Source organism: Struthio camelus, chromosome Z (genome assembly GCF_040807025.1).
Source record: "Struthio camelus isolate bStrCam1 chromosome Z, bStrCam1.hap1, whole genome shotgun sequence".
In the NCBI taxonomy this organism is placed as follows: domain Eukaryota; kingdom Metazoa; phylum Chordata; class Aves; order Struthioniformes; family Struthionidae; genus Struthio; species Struthio camelus.
This window is the reverse complement of record NC_090982.1, coordinates 26,947,556-26,965,680: the sequence shown is the minus strand read 5'-3', so window position 1 is coordinate 26,965,680 and position 18,125 is coordinate 26,947,556. Positions and strand designations below refer to the sequence as shown.

Genomic DNA, 18,125 nt, shown 5'->3' with positions numbered 1-18,125 from the left:
TCAGAATTTCATGTGTTGAGAAACAATGCCACAGAAAATGTAAATCTCTAGAAAGAAAGATCCTTCTAGAAAGCCAATGAGACATATTTATTGTTATCCTGGTATTGAGATGAGCAAGTGGAAGACCTAAATAAAGACTTAGGTCCAACGTTTGAAGGTCAATAAAAGGATTTGTGCATACAACTGAGAGGCATTTTAATTTGAGCAGTGTCAAGAAAAAGAGCAGAAGGATTAAAGGGAACTATTTTCATGCTTACGAGAGACCTCTAAATCCTTAGTTGTTTCATCAGCTGCTTTGCGCTATACAAAGCAGACAGCAACCTGCCTGATACTTAGGATTTCCTTTGACATAAAAAATTGCTGGGTTGTGCAACAGTGAAATACAGTTTCACAAGAAAGCAGTGATAATAGTGAGAAATGAAAGTGACAGGTAATAATACAGTGAGAAAAGAAGCTATGCCGAGCAGAAGGAGTAAAGCAGGGATAATACTGGTTCTTGTACCCATAGCCTATGACTGCTTTATTTAACTCAGCAAACACATTTACTCTGAAATTAAAGACCTCATCTTTCATTTTTCACTTTCCTTTGGAACTATAAAAATAATCAGAATTCCAGTTTTCTAAACTCCTTTAAGAAATCTATATACATATATTTTTTATGTAATCAGTTTTGTACAAGAATGGTTACACTACGCAGTCAAACCTGATACAGTTGCAGTAGATTTTTCTTCAGCTCAAGTGCTGAAGCACTATGAGATTTGAGTCAGAAAATCGGAATTCTGTCTTCTTCTGTGAAATGCACAGGGTGACATCAACAAATACAATATTATCCTCCTGTGGAATAATATCCTGCTCAACACATTGTCTATATTAATTTTACTTTCATTTTTCTTGTTAAATTTTTCTTTCTCAACTTTTTATTTTCTCTTGGCATGCTTTTTCAGACTGTCTGAAATGCCAAGAGCAAGATGCACTTTTAAGCAGTGCGTAGCCTTTGTTGCGATGAGTCCTCATGGACATACTAGACAGCTTATATTTCTATCCTCCCACTGTCCTCAAGGTTTGCCTGAATCACGGTTGAACTGATCACCGGCATATTTTCCTTTGTTCTTACGTTATTTTTTGTTCTGCTGTTAAAAAACCCTTTGAATGCTCTTGGTTATTTATAGAGAGCTGTCTGAACAATAGGTCACTTAAAGAAAGAAAGAAAGAAACTTTTTTCAAACTTCTTACAATTTCTTTTTAAATGTCATTTTGTGATGTATCTTTTCAGCTTCTGCTTTAAAATGAAAGGACCATCCTTCTACATACGGCAGAGTTGTTACCTTAATTATAATTGCTTCTTCATCCAAAGTGAGATCAAGCAAAGCCTGTAATCTTGGCAGTTGGTCTCCTAAATGTCTAAGAATATAATGTTCTTGAAGCACGCTCTGAAGTAATTAGCTGTCCTCAGTTATTCCTCAGGTGTTATGCTCACTACCTCAAGAACATCCTGACCTGGTTAGCGGTTTCTAATGATTTAGCCTAAACGTATGATGGCGTCTGTTGTTCAGAATGTTGGAAGACAGTCAAAAATGTTTTACCTTAATTAAGTTTCATATTTTCAGTGGTCTTTTTTTAATTGATATTCAGTAAATGTTTACAATACAGACAATACAAATAAGCAAAGGAGCATGGATTGGCTGAATTAGGACTGTTGCCGTATGAGTACAGGAAATTTTACAGAGAGGTATCATTGGCACTATAGTGAAGAGCTCACATGAGGACAGATTTAAGGCACTCTAATAAGGAGGGGGAATGAAGTCAAAGTATATTGAAATGGGATCACGGACAAATTAATACAACAGTATGTTTCACCATCCTATTTTCCTTTTGACTCCTGCCATGCTCTCCAGGAGTGCCTTTGGAAACACAAACAGCTGTAGCATATGCTGACTGCGGAAAGGGGAATCTGTCTCCCTCTTCACTGAAATAAGCATATCTAGCTCCATTTGCTCCATGATAATGTTATTCCCAGAAGTTATTTCCTTTCAAAAACATGAGAAAGGACAGGGAGCAAGAAAAAAGTAAAAAAGAATTTTCAGAATTGCTCAGTACCTGTGGGACCCCCACTTGCATTAAATGCTTTGGAAAAGTGACTAGGTATATTTCAGTGGGAGCCGGTGGGAGATGAACTTTGGACAGTCCCACCTCACTCAGTTCCTGCTTCTGACTCCCGGAAGCTGTGACATTGATCTTTTGTGAAAAGTTGGCCCCAACTAGGCTTGAAAGAACTCCATTTTGTAAAAGGTGTCAAGATTTTAGTTCACACCAGAAATAAAACTAAATGGTAGGTGCTTGTTGGGTTTTAAGCTCCTCCATGACCATCCTTCTCTCATTCAGTCCCTCCTCTGTCACCTTACCTTTACTTTCTCCAGGGAACAACTCATAAACTTAGGGCATTTAATGCCCTAAGGAGGAGTCAGGCTCAGGCTCCTCTTCTGTATGACTGAATTTGTTTCTGATCAGGCATCAGTGGTCCCGGAAGGGTATGGGTGATTGTTTCCAGAAGTTGCACCCTGGACCTGCAACACCCTTCTGACTTCTTTGCATTGCAACGGATATGGTTTTGTGGAAAGTTTCCACTTCACTCAGTCAGAATTTCCTCACTGCAAAAAAACATTCTGTCCAGCTCAAATTGGGCTCTAATGAGTAAAGAGGTCATATTGACTTCTCGTATTTCACAGCTATAAGTGAAAACAGGTTTTCATAAGATAACAATAGTTTTGTACAAAAAAATGAATATACTGAATTACCCTGAACCTGATTTCTTTTTGTCTTTTTTCTTCTTGTTGGCCTTCTCTTTTTTTCCTTTCTTATCAGACTTTTTATCCTGTTTCTTCTCATTTTTGCCTTTCCCACTTTTGCATCCTTTCTCGTCTTCCTCTTCTTCATCATCTTCCTTGGATTTCTGATTTGCCTGGTTCTTTCTGGTTTTGCGGGGTTCCACCTCAGAATCACTGCCCTCATTTGCAGATGCTCTTCCCCGTCCTCTCCTATTTCTGTGCCTGCGATGCCCAGCTCTTCTCGGCTCATCTTCGTCATCATCCCCATCTTCCTCACCATCACATCTGGCTCTCCCTCTGGCATGCCCCCGTCTGGTTCTGGGTCTTGCTTTCTTCCTCTCTTTGTCTGTGATGGGGAGAAAAACACAAGAGAAAGCAGCATGCGGAAGGGCAGTCTTCCCCACTTTTGTTTCATACTTCGTAATCCAAAAACTTCTGAGCGTAGCCTCAGAGCTATCCATCCCTAGTTACCTATTTCTCTGACATTTTCTTCATTCTCAGCAACGCTGTCTTCTTCTTTGTCAACACCACTGCTATCTGTGAAATGAAAAAACAGCTCAGTGTATGTTAAGTGAGGAGCAGTCACTTAGGATACAGGGCTTTTATGAAATGCTTAGAAATTGCTCCGTATCACCATTTCCTAAACCCAGCTTTTTGGAACACCATCAACAGTTTACAAGAAACAAGGTGACGACAGGAACAATGCAGTTGCACTGTTCTTTAGCACTCAGATAAGTAAGCCTGAAAGTAATGCCACGAAGAACTTCCTCATTATCTTATGGAAATAAGTAGGACAGGAGGACCCACGAAAAGAAAGATGATGCTCAACAACATCCACAATATGGGGAAAAGAAGAAGGGAGATGAAAAATGTGTCTCAGTCTCGTTAAAAACACCTTTGTTTTGTGTGGGATGTCTTCCTTAAGTTGTTCAGTTTTACTAAAGATCAGTACTAATTTGAGACAGGCTGTTCTGCTACTCATTCATAAATGAGAAAGTAGCCAAATCATTTACCTTGTGCACTTTGAAACTGGGATCAGGCATACATGGAGAAGAAAGAAAAATATTCCTCCCTTTCACATACATTATAGCCACAAGAATACTATGTATATATGGGGAAGATATTCATGTGTGATATTCAATTAATACTCTTTTTTGGAAATATTTGTATGAACATATCACATATTGTGCCACTACTAGAACTGCCAGTGGTGTTCACCAGCAACATTTCCTCAGAAGCAATCCCCCCAATACCTGAGAAGCCAGAAGCCAATAGGCGTTTTCTTGAGGTAAATTTGAGTTTGTAGACATAGGACAGGATTTGAGATACTTCAGTGGAACAGACAGAGAGATGTAGGGTGGTAGGGTATTAATGAGAACAATAAGAAATATTAGCCTGAAGAGAAATAGGCAGCTCTCATTCCATTCCTATATATCATACGTTTTCAGGTACATGTCATCTAACTTCTCTTTACACACAAGACAGGCAACTTATCATTGTCCATATGGCTCTGTTTTTCAGGCAACAAGACATTACAGTTATCTTTCATTTTCACTTACCTATAGTTCTTTTGAATTTTTCTTTATATTCCATCTTTCTCCACCTATTCTTTAGCTGCTTTCATAGAATTTATTAAGCCATTAGTGACTTCTTGAAAATGTATATACAAGTTGATCTATCTGGTGACTGTTGTAGCTAAACTATCAGGCATAACTTATTAGCTTTACCCAGACAGGAAGGTATGAAGCAAAAATGGTAAAATGCATAAGGCTACAAACGAGAAATAAACTAGAGTTTTGGTTCATTGCATGTAATAATGTGCAAAGGGTTATTATACAGAATTTGACAAGCATTTTAAAACAGGGACATACGCACAGTTTAAATTCCCTCCACAAAGCATTTCATTGTAATAGCATTTTCTAGCATTTCCACAGCATCTGCACAATAATTTTTTAAGAATATGCAAAAATGTTATCATTCAATATCATCAATGGAATGTGAAAATAAGTGCTCTTTTGTTCTTTCTGGACATATGCTTTCTGTTGCTGACAGTAACTAGATCTGCATTTGACAAAGATCATTACGTTGCCATAGAAAGCTTGCAAAGATAGAGACAGACACTTCTAAAGAGATATTTTGCATGCAAGAATAGGGCACGGTCTTTTGTTTGCAACTAGTGCTTCTGGTGGTCTCCTCCAGCCAAACAGAAATTCCCAGGAAGCGCTTTAATGATGCAAGATTGGCCTTACTGCAGATTCTGATGAGTGAACACAATAAGCAAACAGCTGGGGAGTTATCATATATACTGAAGCAGGCATTAGCACTGAAAGTGTATCGTACAGAAATTGGCATAACATTGACATAACACTGAAAGTAGAAACAAGGGACTGTGCAACGCCCAAGCTTAAACCCAGCAGAACGTAGTTGTTTGGATCTAATTAATTACAAAAGCGTGGGGTAATAAATGCGTTAGTCTAAATCCAACATTTCAGGTAAAATAAAGGCTTAAGGTAAATAAAGGATCTCAGATTGCTTCACCAAAGTACTGTGAGTACTACCGGAGGGGAGTGTATCTGAATTCCTAATCAGGAATTCAGACAGGTCCTCTGCATTTATACTTTTTACCTATGAGCTTAGCCTATGAGCTGAGTGATAAAGAATAGATTTTTTTTAATGAAGACAAAAGTATGAAACCAACTGTAAATGGATATTACCATGGAAAAAGCCTAGAAAATAGCCAGTAATAACATGGAATCACACGACTAGAAGAGCAATGGCCACTGCAGACAAACCCAAGAAGCACCAGTCTAGCTTCGAAGATGATTTTTGCAAAAGCTGAAAGTTATAGTACCAGATTGAACTTCAGGTCATTCCCGACTCCCAGGTGCTATGCTCATCCAGAGATATGAAACATGCTCAATTTAAGTGTCTGAGCTTACTCTGTTAAAAAAATAGTAACAATAGAATGCCTCATTACACTGCTTCGATGTTAAGTAAACGACTAGCATGAGTTCGTCTGAGGTTTGCCGGAACGCACATTGCTATGGTTCATACTAAAAATTTGGAAACTTTGTCTGTGCTGCATCAAATAATGCTGAAAGATTTCAGCCAAATCTGCAGGAAGAAGAATGCTGGGGGTTTGTCCCTCTGTTTCTGGTGTACCAGAGAGTAAGAGATCTCTCCCAAGGTCTTGGGATGCAATGAAGAAAGCGTTGTACTAGAATTTGTTTTTAAAAGAAGCCAGAAGCCCGGCAAGAGCCTCATGTCCTCAAGTTTACCTGCATATGCTTCACTAGCAGAAGGGGGAATGAGGGAGCTTTAATTCCCCTGAGGTATGTCCTGAGCAGCATATATGCGTGCATTTATGTAATAGATAGTGGGCACACAGTTATAGTCACCCCCTCCTGCACCCAGACTACAGCCATCCCTGTAATGCAAGAAATGTAGTGCCAACAGGCTGTATTAATAATTGCCTTGTTATGTTTTGGGGTTTTACTCATCTCTTTGAAAGACCAATGTTGCTAATTGGTGGGCACTAGAGCAATAAGAGTGATAAATTATCATTAATGTGCTTAATGTTATTATTATTAGAAAGCTACTTCAGCTCATTAACTCGGTAATACTTTTCAAAGAGGAAAGCAAGAGGCTAAGCAGCTCATAACTCAGCACTTCAATCGCTTGTGGCAAACCCTGTCTCACTGAATTACTGGAGAAGCATTTCAACTACACATAAATTACACTTCCTGGTGACACTAAATCTAAATGCACTTTAGCACTAAATTTAAATGTTCCTCTATAAACCGCAACACAGGGAAACAGTAGAAAAGCATTCCTCAGGCACTGTATTATCATCTTGTAGGAAAACTGAAGAGTATTTCTGATGCTCTGGCTTGTTAAAATGTCACTATGTGGTATCCTTTTAGGTCTGTAACTTGTCTTCTGCTTTTTCAAACAGATCTTCGTATGATCCCACTTATGAAAAGCTTAATGAAAGCGATATATATAGGCCTTCACTGAAAGCAACTAAATCTCACTAACGCATGTGTAGAATTTATCATTGTTCCAGAGAAGGGCTGACAGGACCTCTTTTCTTCACTGTATTAACATTCACAGGGCTAATTTTGGTCATTAGGTATGGGTCAGCTAACTTAAGGTTGAGTGACCTCAGGGCAAACTATTCCTCAGCTGTTATCTCTTCCCAGATAGTGCGTCTTGCTCTTGCCCCATGGATTACTAAGTATATTTGGAGTTAAAGTCCATAACACCTTACGCTCTAGGAAACTCGATCGCTTTCTGACTTTTTTCACCAGTGATTCAAAGGGAACTTTGTCATCTTGCTAGACTTAAGGGCAGGAAAATCACAAGTCTGAGAATCGATTTGCATGAAACCTCCATTAAGTTTCAGTCTACAGCCACAAATGAGCCAATGAGATTAGGCTCAAAAGCATCAAAAATTTGAATGAGGGCATTCTGACTATGGGTTCAGAATAACCCACAAATCAGAGACTGCAGTGAAGAGAGGGCATCAGATCTCAAAAGACAGCTCAGAACAGAACTCAAAATGTTGTCACATGCTGGTGAGGAAATTAAGCACAAAACAGAATTTATAAAATCCTAGAAGCCTTTACTGTATGAGGGGGCCATTCAACAGTCTTGCTCATCCTGGTCATCCAGCTTTCCTGAGTTAGAAATTAGGATTATAGGGACTGTTGTATTCTTATCCCATTTTCCCAAATTGTTTGGGTATCAGTTACCAGAGAGTACTATTCAGATTTCATACTTTCTTTTAACTTGTCTTCTTACTGATAAGCTTCATTTGATTTTTCATTTTGAGAAGGATCCATGGAACTAACTCATAAATCCATGATCCATGGAATTAACTCATAAAATGTCACCCAGTGCTGGAATACTACTGCTCACACTACTGCTATGTATAACTGATGGCTGCTAAAGCAATTCTGTGCCATTGCCTTGAAAAAATTTCAGTGATGGACAAAGAAACTTGTATACGGTTCAAAAAATGCATGACTTTTGGTATGTGCTATAAAATAAATGTTTATTATATTATTTAATTGTTAAGTCAGTGAGACGGATCATATTCAGATAGACCCTTGCAAGCAATAACTGTGCTTCCACTGAACTGTACTGGATTTTTCTCTGTGCCAGAAAGATATCATCCTAGACAGCTGAGAAACTGGGTATCCAACATGCAGAAATATCAGCAATGCAAGATCATATTAATCAAAATGATAAGCAATAAATGCATGTGAAGTATCAGTCAAAAAGGAGAGTATATGGTGTAAAATTCAGTTCTAGGTATCTACATAGATTTTAATACCATTTTTTCCAAAAATGTAAATATGACAGTGTCTGATAATACTTCCATGATGATGATATCACTAGAGGTAACAACTGCAAAATATATCATAAATAATATACCAAAATCTCACAGAAAGTGACATCAAAGATCCAAGATTTGAAACCTAAATGTTAGACAGTCCCTCCTCTGAATGTAATTCCAAATGCTGGGAAAAACCACTTGGCCCACTTTGTGGGGAAAAGGGGAGAGCAGCAATGGAGTTGCAGGAGTTGACCGCTGTCTGGGATATGAGGCAAGCTAAAGCCTGATGCGCTTGCTCATCCATCTCAGGAGATTCTCATCAGCAAGACAGAGATTACAGCACACTGGCAATCAGTCCAGCTCCCCTCATGGCACATAATCATAAGGTAAAGAAAGATACTGAGTACAGATGCGTGCACAAGACCCCAGACACACTCTTGAGGCAAGGACTGTCGCTCATACCAAATTTTAGACCAAAGGGTCAGGTGCATCTTGAAACACAAGGGTAGATGTGCCTTGCTCATCCAACAATAGCTAAGGGAGGCTGATAGACCTCCACCATGATTTGCACAATGGGTATAAACTGGAGAACCGAGGTTCAACAATGAGGAATTGGTCATACAGGAAGAGATTGACCCAAGTCTCTCAGGACACCCCAGAGTGAAGAAGTGAAAAATGGTATTTTTGCTTTTCAAGCATCTGTGTATCTCTTTCGCCATGTAAAGCAAAGAATATTTGATTGGTTTGATAAATACTTCTGAAAAGCTCACTTCTACTATAATATCCCTTCAAAAGGTTAAAAGAAGATCCACAGTGGCTGGAATAGCAGAGTTTTGGAAAAGGTGAGTTTTTAAAAAGTTACATTAGGACTGATCCTGAGACCACAGGAATGCTGACATGTACGATTCCACTTCCAGAGAAACAGAAGGGTTTCATATATGACTTGAATAAATAAGGCATCTATATATTCCAGATTCAGTTGTATCCAAATTCTTTTCACCACTGTTCCTGTCTGAGATACAGAAGCATCAAAACTAATTTTTACCTTCCATGAAACAAGAGTAGATGGCAAGACCAAATATAAAAATTAGTTTCTTTCTCTCCAGTCTAACAAGTCTAACCATTTTTCCTCTACTTTAATTTTCAGATCTGCACCACAAATCTGATCCAGAATTTCTATTGTAGTTTTATTTTCAGATTTCTTTATGACCTCTTCTGTGAAACTTTTACTTGTAAACCTGATGGTTGAAAATAGCTCCCTCCTTATCTCAGGAGAAAATATATGTGATGGAGGGACGTCCAGATAGGTTGTTTACATCTGATCAAAATATCTGAACTATTTTTAATGATGTTTCCTTTCAGCAATTAGGATCTGATAATTAGGCATAGGATTGCTGTCTCTCTCTCTCCAGCCCCTGCCCCTGACTGTTTTATAATCAACCAGCTTTTTATGTTACCTAGATTCAGAATATTATTCTGAGAAATTATCAATAGATAAACAAAATAACTAAAACAAAAAGAAACAGCTTGAGATGGGGCAGGTTTTGCTCAGTTACTTTCCCGTTGTGTTTCTTGCTCTATTTCCTTAAATAATAGAGCCATCGAAGTTAGGTCTTCTGACTACAAGTTGTAAAACTCTTTATAGAAGCTAGGTAGAGATTCAAACATCTTGTCTGCTGAACCCTAAAGTCTTCCATTTGTATTCGCACTTTCTGGAGGCAAAAGAAATACCAGATACGTGCCACATATAGACAGCTGCTAAAATTGAAAGCTGAAACGTGGAGCTTACAGAATGATTTTAGATATATAGCAGAGAGAATTCTACCCTGATAGGAGAAGAGCCTAGCGGCCAGACCCACAGCTTGTGCTAATCATGCTACATGAGTGGAGGCCAAAACCTGTGGCTGCAAAATTCCGATTAACTTAGGTGTCTCAGGATCCATCTCTTATTTCACCTCCAGTAACTTTATTTAAGAAGAGAAGAAGAATTCCCATATTCATACTGGTGGAAACTAAGCCTGATCCACAGAATATTGCCTTTAAAAATATCCTATATTTTTCTTTTTAAGGACTATAAACTGAAACACAGAAATTACAAATGGGAATTGCAATTTCTAGAACAGCTAGAACAACTAATACTGGAGATCATGCTGGATCTTTCTTCTCTTTTTTCCTAGTGGTTATTGCAACTTTTCCTTTCCATAGATGTACAAAACTAAAAGTCGCAACTTGAAAAAATATCCTGTCCAGCATGAGCTATGAATTTATGGAGTGAAATAATAGTTTCTCTTCAATTACACCTTCACTAGCAAACATAGCACTTATTTTTCAGAACCTGTATTATCAGGGTTGTAAATACTAAGGTAGGCAGAATATTTATCCTATACCATGTCACGAAACCATTAGCTTCTGGGAAGGCATATCAGTCTTAATATGTATGCTGTGGCCTTCAGAATTCTACATCCAAAGAGTCTCCAGAAGTTGCCTGAGGAGCCATAAGCTTTCCCTTTCTGTAGACTGCCACTAAAGAGAATTTACCCAAGCAGTCAACATTTGAGAATTACAGATAGGAACCACATGGAACAAATGAATGACAAACAGTCTTTCAGTTCAATTCACATCCATAAATTGCTCATTTGGTTTTTGTTGGTAAGGAAAAATTACAAATGATCTGCTAAAATAACAGAGACTGTCCTGCTTAAATAGATCAAGCTGGCACTGTGGCTGGCGTTGGGCACTCCATCTGATTATGCTCTCCTCTTTCCAATTTCCTTCCGGTCTGTACTTATATAGTACAGGCTTTGAATATTGTCTCTCTGTTTACACATCAAAACTTCTATCTCAGGCAAAGTTCCCTTTCAGGCATAAATATGTTTACTGTATGATTTCAGATCAAAAATTTCAGGCCAATTTGCTACTATGAAACCTGCATGAGAAGGGAGAAGAGGAAGATAATTCAGTGAGAGACTTCTCAGCATCTCACCCCCTTCATGAGAGCATGGGTTCCTAGGACACTACTGCTTCCGTAGTATCTGTGGATATACTCAAATTTCTGTACCTATACTAGATGAACATCTAATCATGCAATGTTTTGGACAAACTATGAGTAGAGATCTGATAAGCTGGCAGGCTCCACTGGTTACTGTAATAAAACAATGGGAAGAAGCTGTATTTGCATTGTCTCTTTGTCACATGGTTGGTTTGAAGGTGGGCAATTTCTCACTTTCATTACAGTCTTTATTACAAGAATTAGGACCAGAATATTAAATGTCCAATGTATTCTGAGAAGTGTGAGACTGCAGTAAATCATACCACTCTAACCTTTTCAGGTTCTGAAGTGTGATTTACTTAACTTATTCCCATTATTCATAGTACTGCTAACATGGGAAGAACACATGTTAATATTGAAAAAACAGCTTATGTTCAAGTTTCAAATGTGGCATTTCTGGTGGACCTAAACCCAAACATAGTTTCAAATATGTTATGAGGAGACAGCTCTTTTAACACAGGTGTCTACAGGTGACCTGCTCGCCACAGACTGTCTATTATTGATAGAGAAAAATAGGCACTTTTATCTGATCTATTTTAAACCTCCACTCTGATAACTTGTGCCCTATGTCTTCCTTCCTATACGAGGAGTCTAGAACGAGGAGCTCCTATGCATGAACTTAGGGCAATTAACCATACAGCTCCCGCTTTCCTAGACTTGCAGAAGATATGCTAAGAAATAGGAAGAATGGTCAAACCAGGACAAACCAGGACTAAAGCTACAGAGATCAAAAAGGAAAAAAACATATGACCCTAGACTGCATTTCTGCAATACTTCTTGGGCCCGTTTTTTGCAAGAATATTCCTTGGAACTGCTAGCAATAATGAAGAAAAACCTACTGTACAGAAATTGCAACTAGTTTGGTGCCTGAGCCCTATGCTAACGAATTCCAGTCCTCAGAACATTTTAATTTAAAAATCTACTCAGAACCACATTCTGAAAGTGTCTCATACCTACTTACAGTGACACTCAATTCATGTTTCTTAAATCAAGACTGAGACTTGAATTTACTCACATGATCTTATCTCTAAATAAATCTATAACTGTCTTTAAGGTTGCATTTTGATGCAAAATCTGTCTCAAGAGTGATCATAATTCCACAATCTAAAGATTTCAACCTTTCCCTAAAAACCTGGGTTCACCTTGAGAATGCTGTCCTCTGTGAAATCACTCTTTTGAGTGAATAATAAATCACTGAATCAGCAGCTAAGCCAATTCAGTCATATATCTCTGATTGGAAGGCAGATACTTAGGGTAAATATAGAATTTTGATTTTCTAAAAAGAATTTCATTACTGCTTTTTATAAAAATGAATCTATTCTATGATCATACTCATTTTAATTGCTTCTTATTCAGAAAAAATTATACCAAGCCTGATTCAGCATTTTGCCTATGTTACATGAAATTCTATGTTTCTGTCATATTAGAATGAGCTCCATTAGAATGTGTTACTTGAAAAAAAAGTTGTTCAGTAAAGGTATGTACAGAAAACAGCTGGGAAAAAAAGAACAATGAAGGTGCTCAAACAACAAGAGGAAAGAAAATGGACAAGAGGTTATATTCTGACAAAAATGATAAGCAGTCTCTTGTGGGGTTTTCTACAAAAGCAGAATCCATTTTATTACTACTGCATATTACAAATTTGGATGAAAAAACACAGTAAGAACTGTTTAGTAATATCAGCCCTACTTAACAAGACTTAATGAACTCATTAGAAACCACTCTAGAATAAGGTCTCTGGCAATCTGCTTTCATGCCGAAGGTCAGAAATGTCAAAAAGATCAATATTTTGGAAAGAGCCCTATTGCCCGCGAGAACTGAAAGTACTTCCCATGCCCAAGAGTTGCTTCACACTTTGCCGCAATAAATCATTAAGTACTATCATCCTACAAAATATTTCGTACATTCAGAACATAGTGGTGCAGTATCAGCATAGAAATATTGTTAATGACTTATCTTAACTATGAAGCATGGGTTTGACGTTTAATATCAAATACTGAAAGCAACAAGCAATGTAAAGTTTGTATCTGTGCAGCTTGCAGGAGCCACAAAATATTCTTATTTTCTTAATCTTCCCTATGAGCTGTATATAAAGGTGAGTCAAGCAGCAGGGCTGTGGTTGCACTGTTTTGATTTACTAGCTAGTGGAGAACTACACTGCCATCCTATAAGAAGCCAACTCACAGGAAAGCTGCTTTCAAAAGCTAAGCAAAATACAGTTCTGAACAAAAGATAACGTATCATGGCAAAGGCGAATTTCTGTCAGAAAGAACAAAAGGAAGACAAAACTTGCACACTGTTGAGCTACATGCAGACAATGAATACTTGTATAAGATGTATAATTATAATTACCATTTCCTTCAATGGTGGTTGCTTTTTCATGTTTAGGCATTGTGACTGTATTTCACAGGGCTGCTCCAGCTGCCACCTACATCGGAGAGTGTCTGAAGGTTGAGTGGTTCAAGATAAAGTGTACCACATCAACATCGGCCTGCCTGTCAGTGAACGGATGGTGCTGGTGAAGTTTCACCGACTGAAATATAAGAAGATACTAATTTCCGAAGTGATTAATTTTTCATGAATGTTTAGTTTACTATTTAGGGTTGGCATGCTAGGGTCAAAAGAATGGAAGAACTTGTTCACCTTCTTTATTATTACTACTGAAAAAAGAAAAACTCTCTTGCAATATACTCATCTGTGGCTAACGTTGCTGTTTAAATGCTTAAGTGCCCTGTTGAGCAAGGATGTTGCACATCTTCCACAAGGGGAACATTTTGATGCTATGCATCTCTACATCAGCAGTGTCTGTATGTGGCGGATGAGCTATATGGATGTTTTTTTCTCATAAAAGACATCCTTTACCTTACACTTATATTTAAAGGGCATAGCTTTAAAAGCCAAAAAGCATTTCTCCCCTGAATTAAAACATCATAGCAAAAGAAGCCTTATGCTGATAAATCTGCTGGTTTAAATTTGCATGACTAGACGTTGCAGTTTCCTTAAGACTCCTTGCTTCTGCCTCTATGCAGACGTTACATCCTAAGTTTACTAATTTTACCCTGATTCACCTTGACTCTACAACACCAGACAAGCTTAATGGTAAAACAAAGTAAAAGCTTATTTGACAAGACAGAAAGTCGGGTTTGGAAGTAGAAGATTATAAACAACAGGTTATAAATAAAATGATACAAAATGCAGTTCTCTGCTTGCATTTAAATAGGTCATTCTTGCATAGTTTCTTCTTCTTGAAATTCAAGTTAGAGACAAAATACACACACGTATAGCCTTGGTTCTGTCAGAATAGTAACACCCTCTGTTTCAAATATGCCCAGAGAGATTAAGTCTGTATATATGATTATAAGAGTCATTTCTTTTTATGTAAGTTAGGCACTACTCATTTGTCTGTAAAATATGTTTCCTGAAGTATTTTAACTTCCTTTACTGCATTCTAAAATTACTCATTGTACAAAATCCTAGCCCCTTGTGCTTGATATGCCTAGGAAATATTTCTCATTCAAAAAGAGAGGCGAGGAAAGATTCACATCACATCTGTAAAGCCATAGTTAGACCATGTCCAATAAGCTGTGATTTTAAGAACTCAGGAAAAGAATAGCCACTTTCTAAAAATCCAGGAGGAAGTCTCCTGTGCTTAATTTAATATTCTTTCTTTAATAAGAAAAAGAAGAAAATCTTGAGAGGTATGATGAACAAGGCATTCAAGTTTATGATTCTGCAAATACATGCAAAAAGAAGCAGAGAGAGAATTATAACAAGGCGTTTGCCCGTTGCAGTCAAACTACGAGCATAGACTTGGTGGAACTGTATAGGTCAACCTCCGAAATACCTCATTTTCACTTATTAGCCACTTTGGAAAGTATCTGTCTGGATATATGCAAAGGAAAGGAATACACAGAGAGCTGTCTGATTTACTAATAATTGGCAGCAAAAATGATATGACATTAATACCGAAGAAGCAAAGGCAAGTATTCAAAATCTAAGGAAGTAAAGGAATTAAGGTTACAAATCAGTATGAATGTGGTCTCTGAGTGAGCACTAGCTACAATATCCCTGAGTGAGCGCTAACTATGATACAGTTGAATTTCACATCCCATTTTATTTGTTCCTCAAGGTCTCCTGATTCAGTCAATGTTCAGCTATAGTTAAATATTTTTACTACAGTTTAATATTTTTACTACAGTGCAACTTTTCACTGTAGACAAGCCAGATTTTCCAGTTTGGTCTGTGGTGCACCTTTATGGATGCAGGGGTTACTATATCTCCGCAAGTTCCCACCTTTACTTTCCAGGACAGTTCACGCTGCAATGAGCATGTGTACTGAGAGCATATCAACTTGAACAGGGTAGCCGGTTTAAGGCATCTGTTGTTTCGCTCCACCCTTTGCTGCCCACTTAGTTGTACCACTAAAACTGTCCACGGGGCTGCACTGTAGACTGGGTCACTAATCAAAGTAAATAATCACTTGCTTAAGTGGGCTTAGTGCAGTGACCCTGTCTGCAGCACGGCCCCACAAGCACTTGCATCTGCCCAAAGCGGGACTCAGGTTGTGACAGGACGTGGGAAAGGACAGCCAGGGTCAGGGGGCAGAAAGAGGGTGCGAACTTTTTAAGACAGGCTTGCCACTGGAGATAACATATCATGGAGCTACACCCCATGCTTGTGGTTGTCCTTGGAAGTAAAACAATGAATGGGGGCTGAGGACAAACTGCATCAGTTTAACTTGGAAGCGTCTTACTGCCACTCTGTGCTCTTCTTACAGGGACATAAACGACTACATAGAGAGCATGGAGAGTTCTCATTTACACAGGGTCCTCTCTACAGCGCTCTAATCTTGAAAAGAGGCCTTACATTTAATTTAGCTCCGTGTAATAGCACTCAATACAATTAGAACAATACAAAGTGTTTTTAATACAAAATAAATGAGAAAAATGGCCCAGACACAGACAGATTCAGAGAAGTGGTCGCATTCCTAAATAGGTTTGTTGAACGCTGCAAAATTTTCTATTGTTAGAAGATTTTGCTACTTCTTTCTTTCCTTGTTCAAACCGGTATCTCCTTGCCAGGGACACTTACCATATATTCAAAACACTGAAGCTTGATACACAAAAGATAAAGATGGAAGTATACAATTATCCCTTTAACACAGCTGAAAGTCAGGGAACATCTCTCAGTGAAGGAGGAGGGGAAAGTATCAGTCCACAACATCTCCCTAATACCACTAAATTGATAATCCGTTCAATAGCCATCTGCCAACCAGATGAATCTACCTAAGGGAAATGAAGATGACACTACAGAATGATGACATAACTACATTTACTACATACGTTAGTGTCTCAGTAAATCTGAAAGCATCAATTTTGCTTGTAATCAGCATTTAAGTTACAATGCTGTAACCTACTCTCAAAGAAATAACCAATGTAATTTTTTCCTGCCACTTCTGACATCAGCTGCGGACCCGTTCTAATATGATGAAATGTTCTGATTGTTCATTTTTCCATGCTTCATGGTGCATTTTCTATCAGTTTCCAAACACAGTGCAAAACTTAGGGCAATAAATACTGCCTTTAATGATTTTCTACAGACTCTTTTGCTAAAGGTGGCTCTTTTCAGGGAGGGATTTTAAAATGCCATTTTGCTTCTGGATACTCAAAATGCATATTTCCTTAAGGAAGCACAAAGTAAAAGCAGGCAGCTCTGGAAGCATATACAAGAACAAGCTGAAGTCATGGCACTACTGTAGTTGTGCCACTGAAAAGGCCTTTTTCAATGTAACGCAATACTTGCATCGATCATTCCCTAACCTGCTGCATCCAAATGAGTCAGATGAGCCCGCACAGCATTAACTAGTAGGTCTTTGCCTAACATCCTCATTATCTCACATCTTTTCACAGCTGAGTGGGTGATTACGCTGACGATGTCTGGGAGCAGCAGGCGGATGCTCAAGGTGCAGGGCCGAGCCAGGCGCCAGGGTGACCCTGGGACGGGCAGTGCCCTCCCCGACGGGGCACGGTCCCGCTGCAGCGCGAGCTCAGCAGGGTGGTGATAGTGACACCAGGGCATCCCTGAAGAGGCTTCGGATACACATACCTTCGGATGACAAATCCGATGAAAGAAATTGTTAAAAGCTGGGTTGAATAAGCTTTCAGTATTGCCTCCCCAGCCATCGCATTCAGCTCTTGAACACTCGTTAGGGAATATCACGTCATAGAAGCACGAGCAACCTTGTTCTGGTGCCACTCTCCTATCTGAGGAGAAAGCAGCTACTTTGTAAACCTACTTGCAAGTAAACCCCTATTTGGATAAATTTTTCTGAGTAGCAAATGAAAAGGAAAATTTAACAGCTAAATCACAAAACTAAATGAAATTCCAGCCGTTTGAAGCTTTCTTTTTTCCTGACATTTCTGAAATGCTGTACTGTAAGGTTCTCTGAAAATCAGATGTTATTCCTCTGAACCAGGCGATTAGGTCAATCAGGAGACTGCAGAGCACCTAAGTATAACAAAAAATACATACTCCTGTACTTATAGCTCAGCTTGATCCAGAAACCATCAGCAGTCTCTGAGGAAGCCATTTTTTCTAAGTTTTCTAGCCCAGTAATGTAGATCAGAGGACATGTTGGGCAGCATATATTATTTTGAGGAATTTATCCAAACTGGTCTTGATTGCCGAATCTATATTGCTCCACCATTAATGCAAATGTTTAATTAGAAGCTTGAAAAAAGCTTTAAATTCACAAAAATTCTGCCAAATGAATTTTTTATTAAAAAATGGAAATGTTTAGCAGAGTTTCTACACAGCCATGTTTTCTGTTCCTTAGGCCAATTCCAAAAATTTGCTGCATTGGGAAGATGTTTATCTGAAAGCGTGTGTATATATATCCTCTAAAGACAAT

At 38.4% G+C, this 18,125-nt stretch overlaps 1 protein-coding gene across 1 annotated transcript in view; it reads right to left on the bottom strand.

The window, feature by feature from the left end:
- The window catches only part of TMC1 (transmembrane channel like 1), a 77,026-nt gene extending 59,733 nt beyond the window's left edge, over nt 1-17,293 (bottom strand). Inside the window, exons 1-3 of the mRNA XM_068927938.1 lie at nt 17,035-17,293; nt 3,297-3,362; nt 2,796-3,171 (exon numbers count right to left, since the gene is read on the bottom strand). Coding sequence (XP_068784039.1) covers nt 2,796-3,171; nt 3,297-3,362; nt 17,035-17,293 — 701 coding nt within the window. The remainder of the gene's footprint in view (nt 1-2,795; nt 3,172-3,296; nt 3,363-17,034) is intronic.
- Between the last annotated feature and the right edge of the window lie 832 nt (nt 17,294-18,125).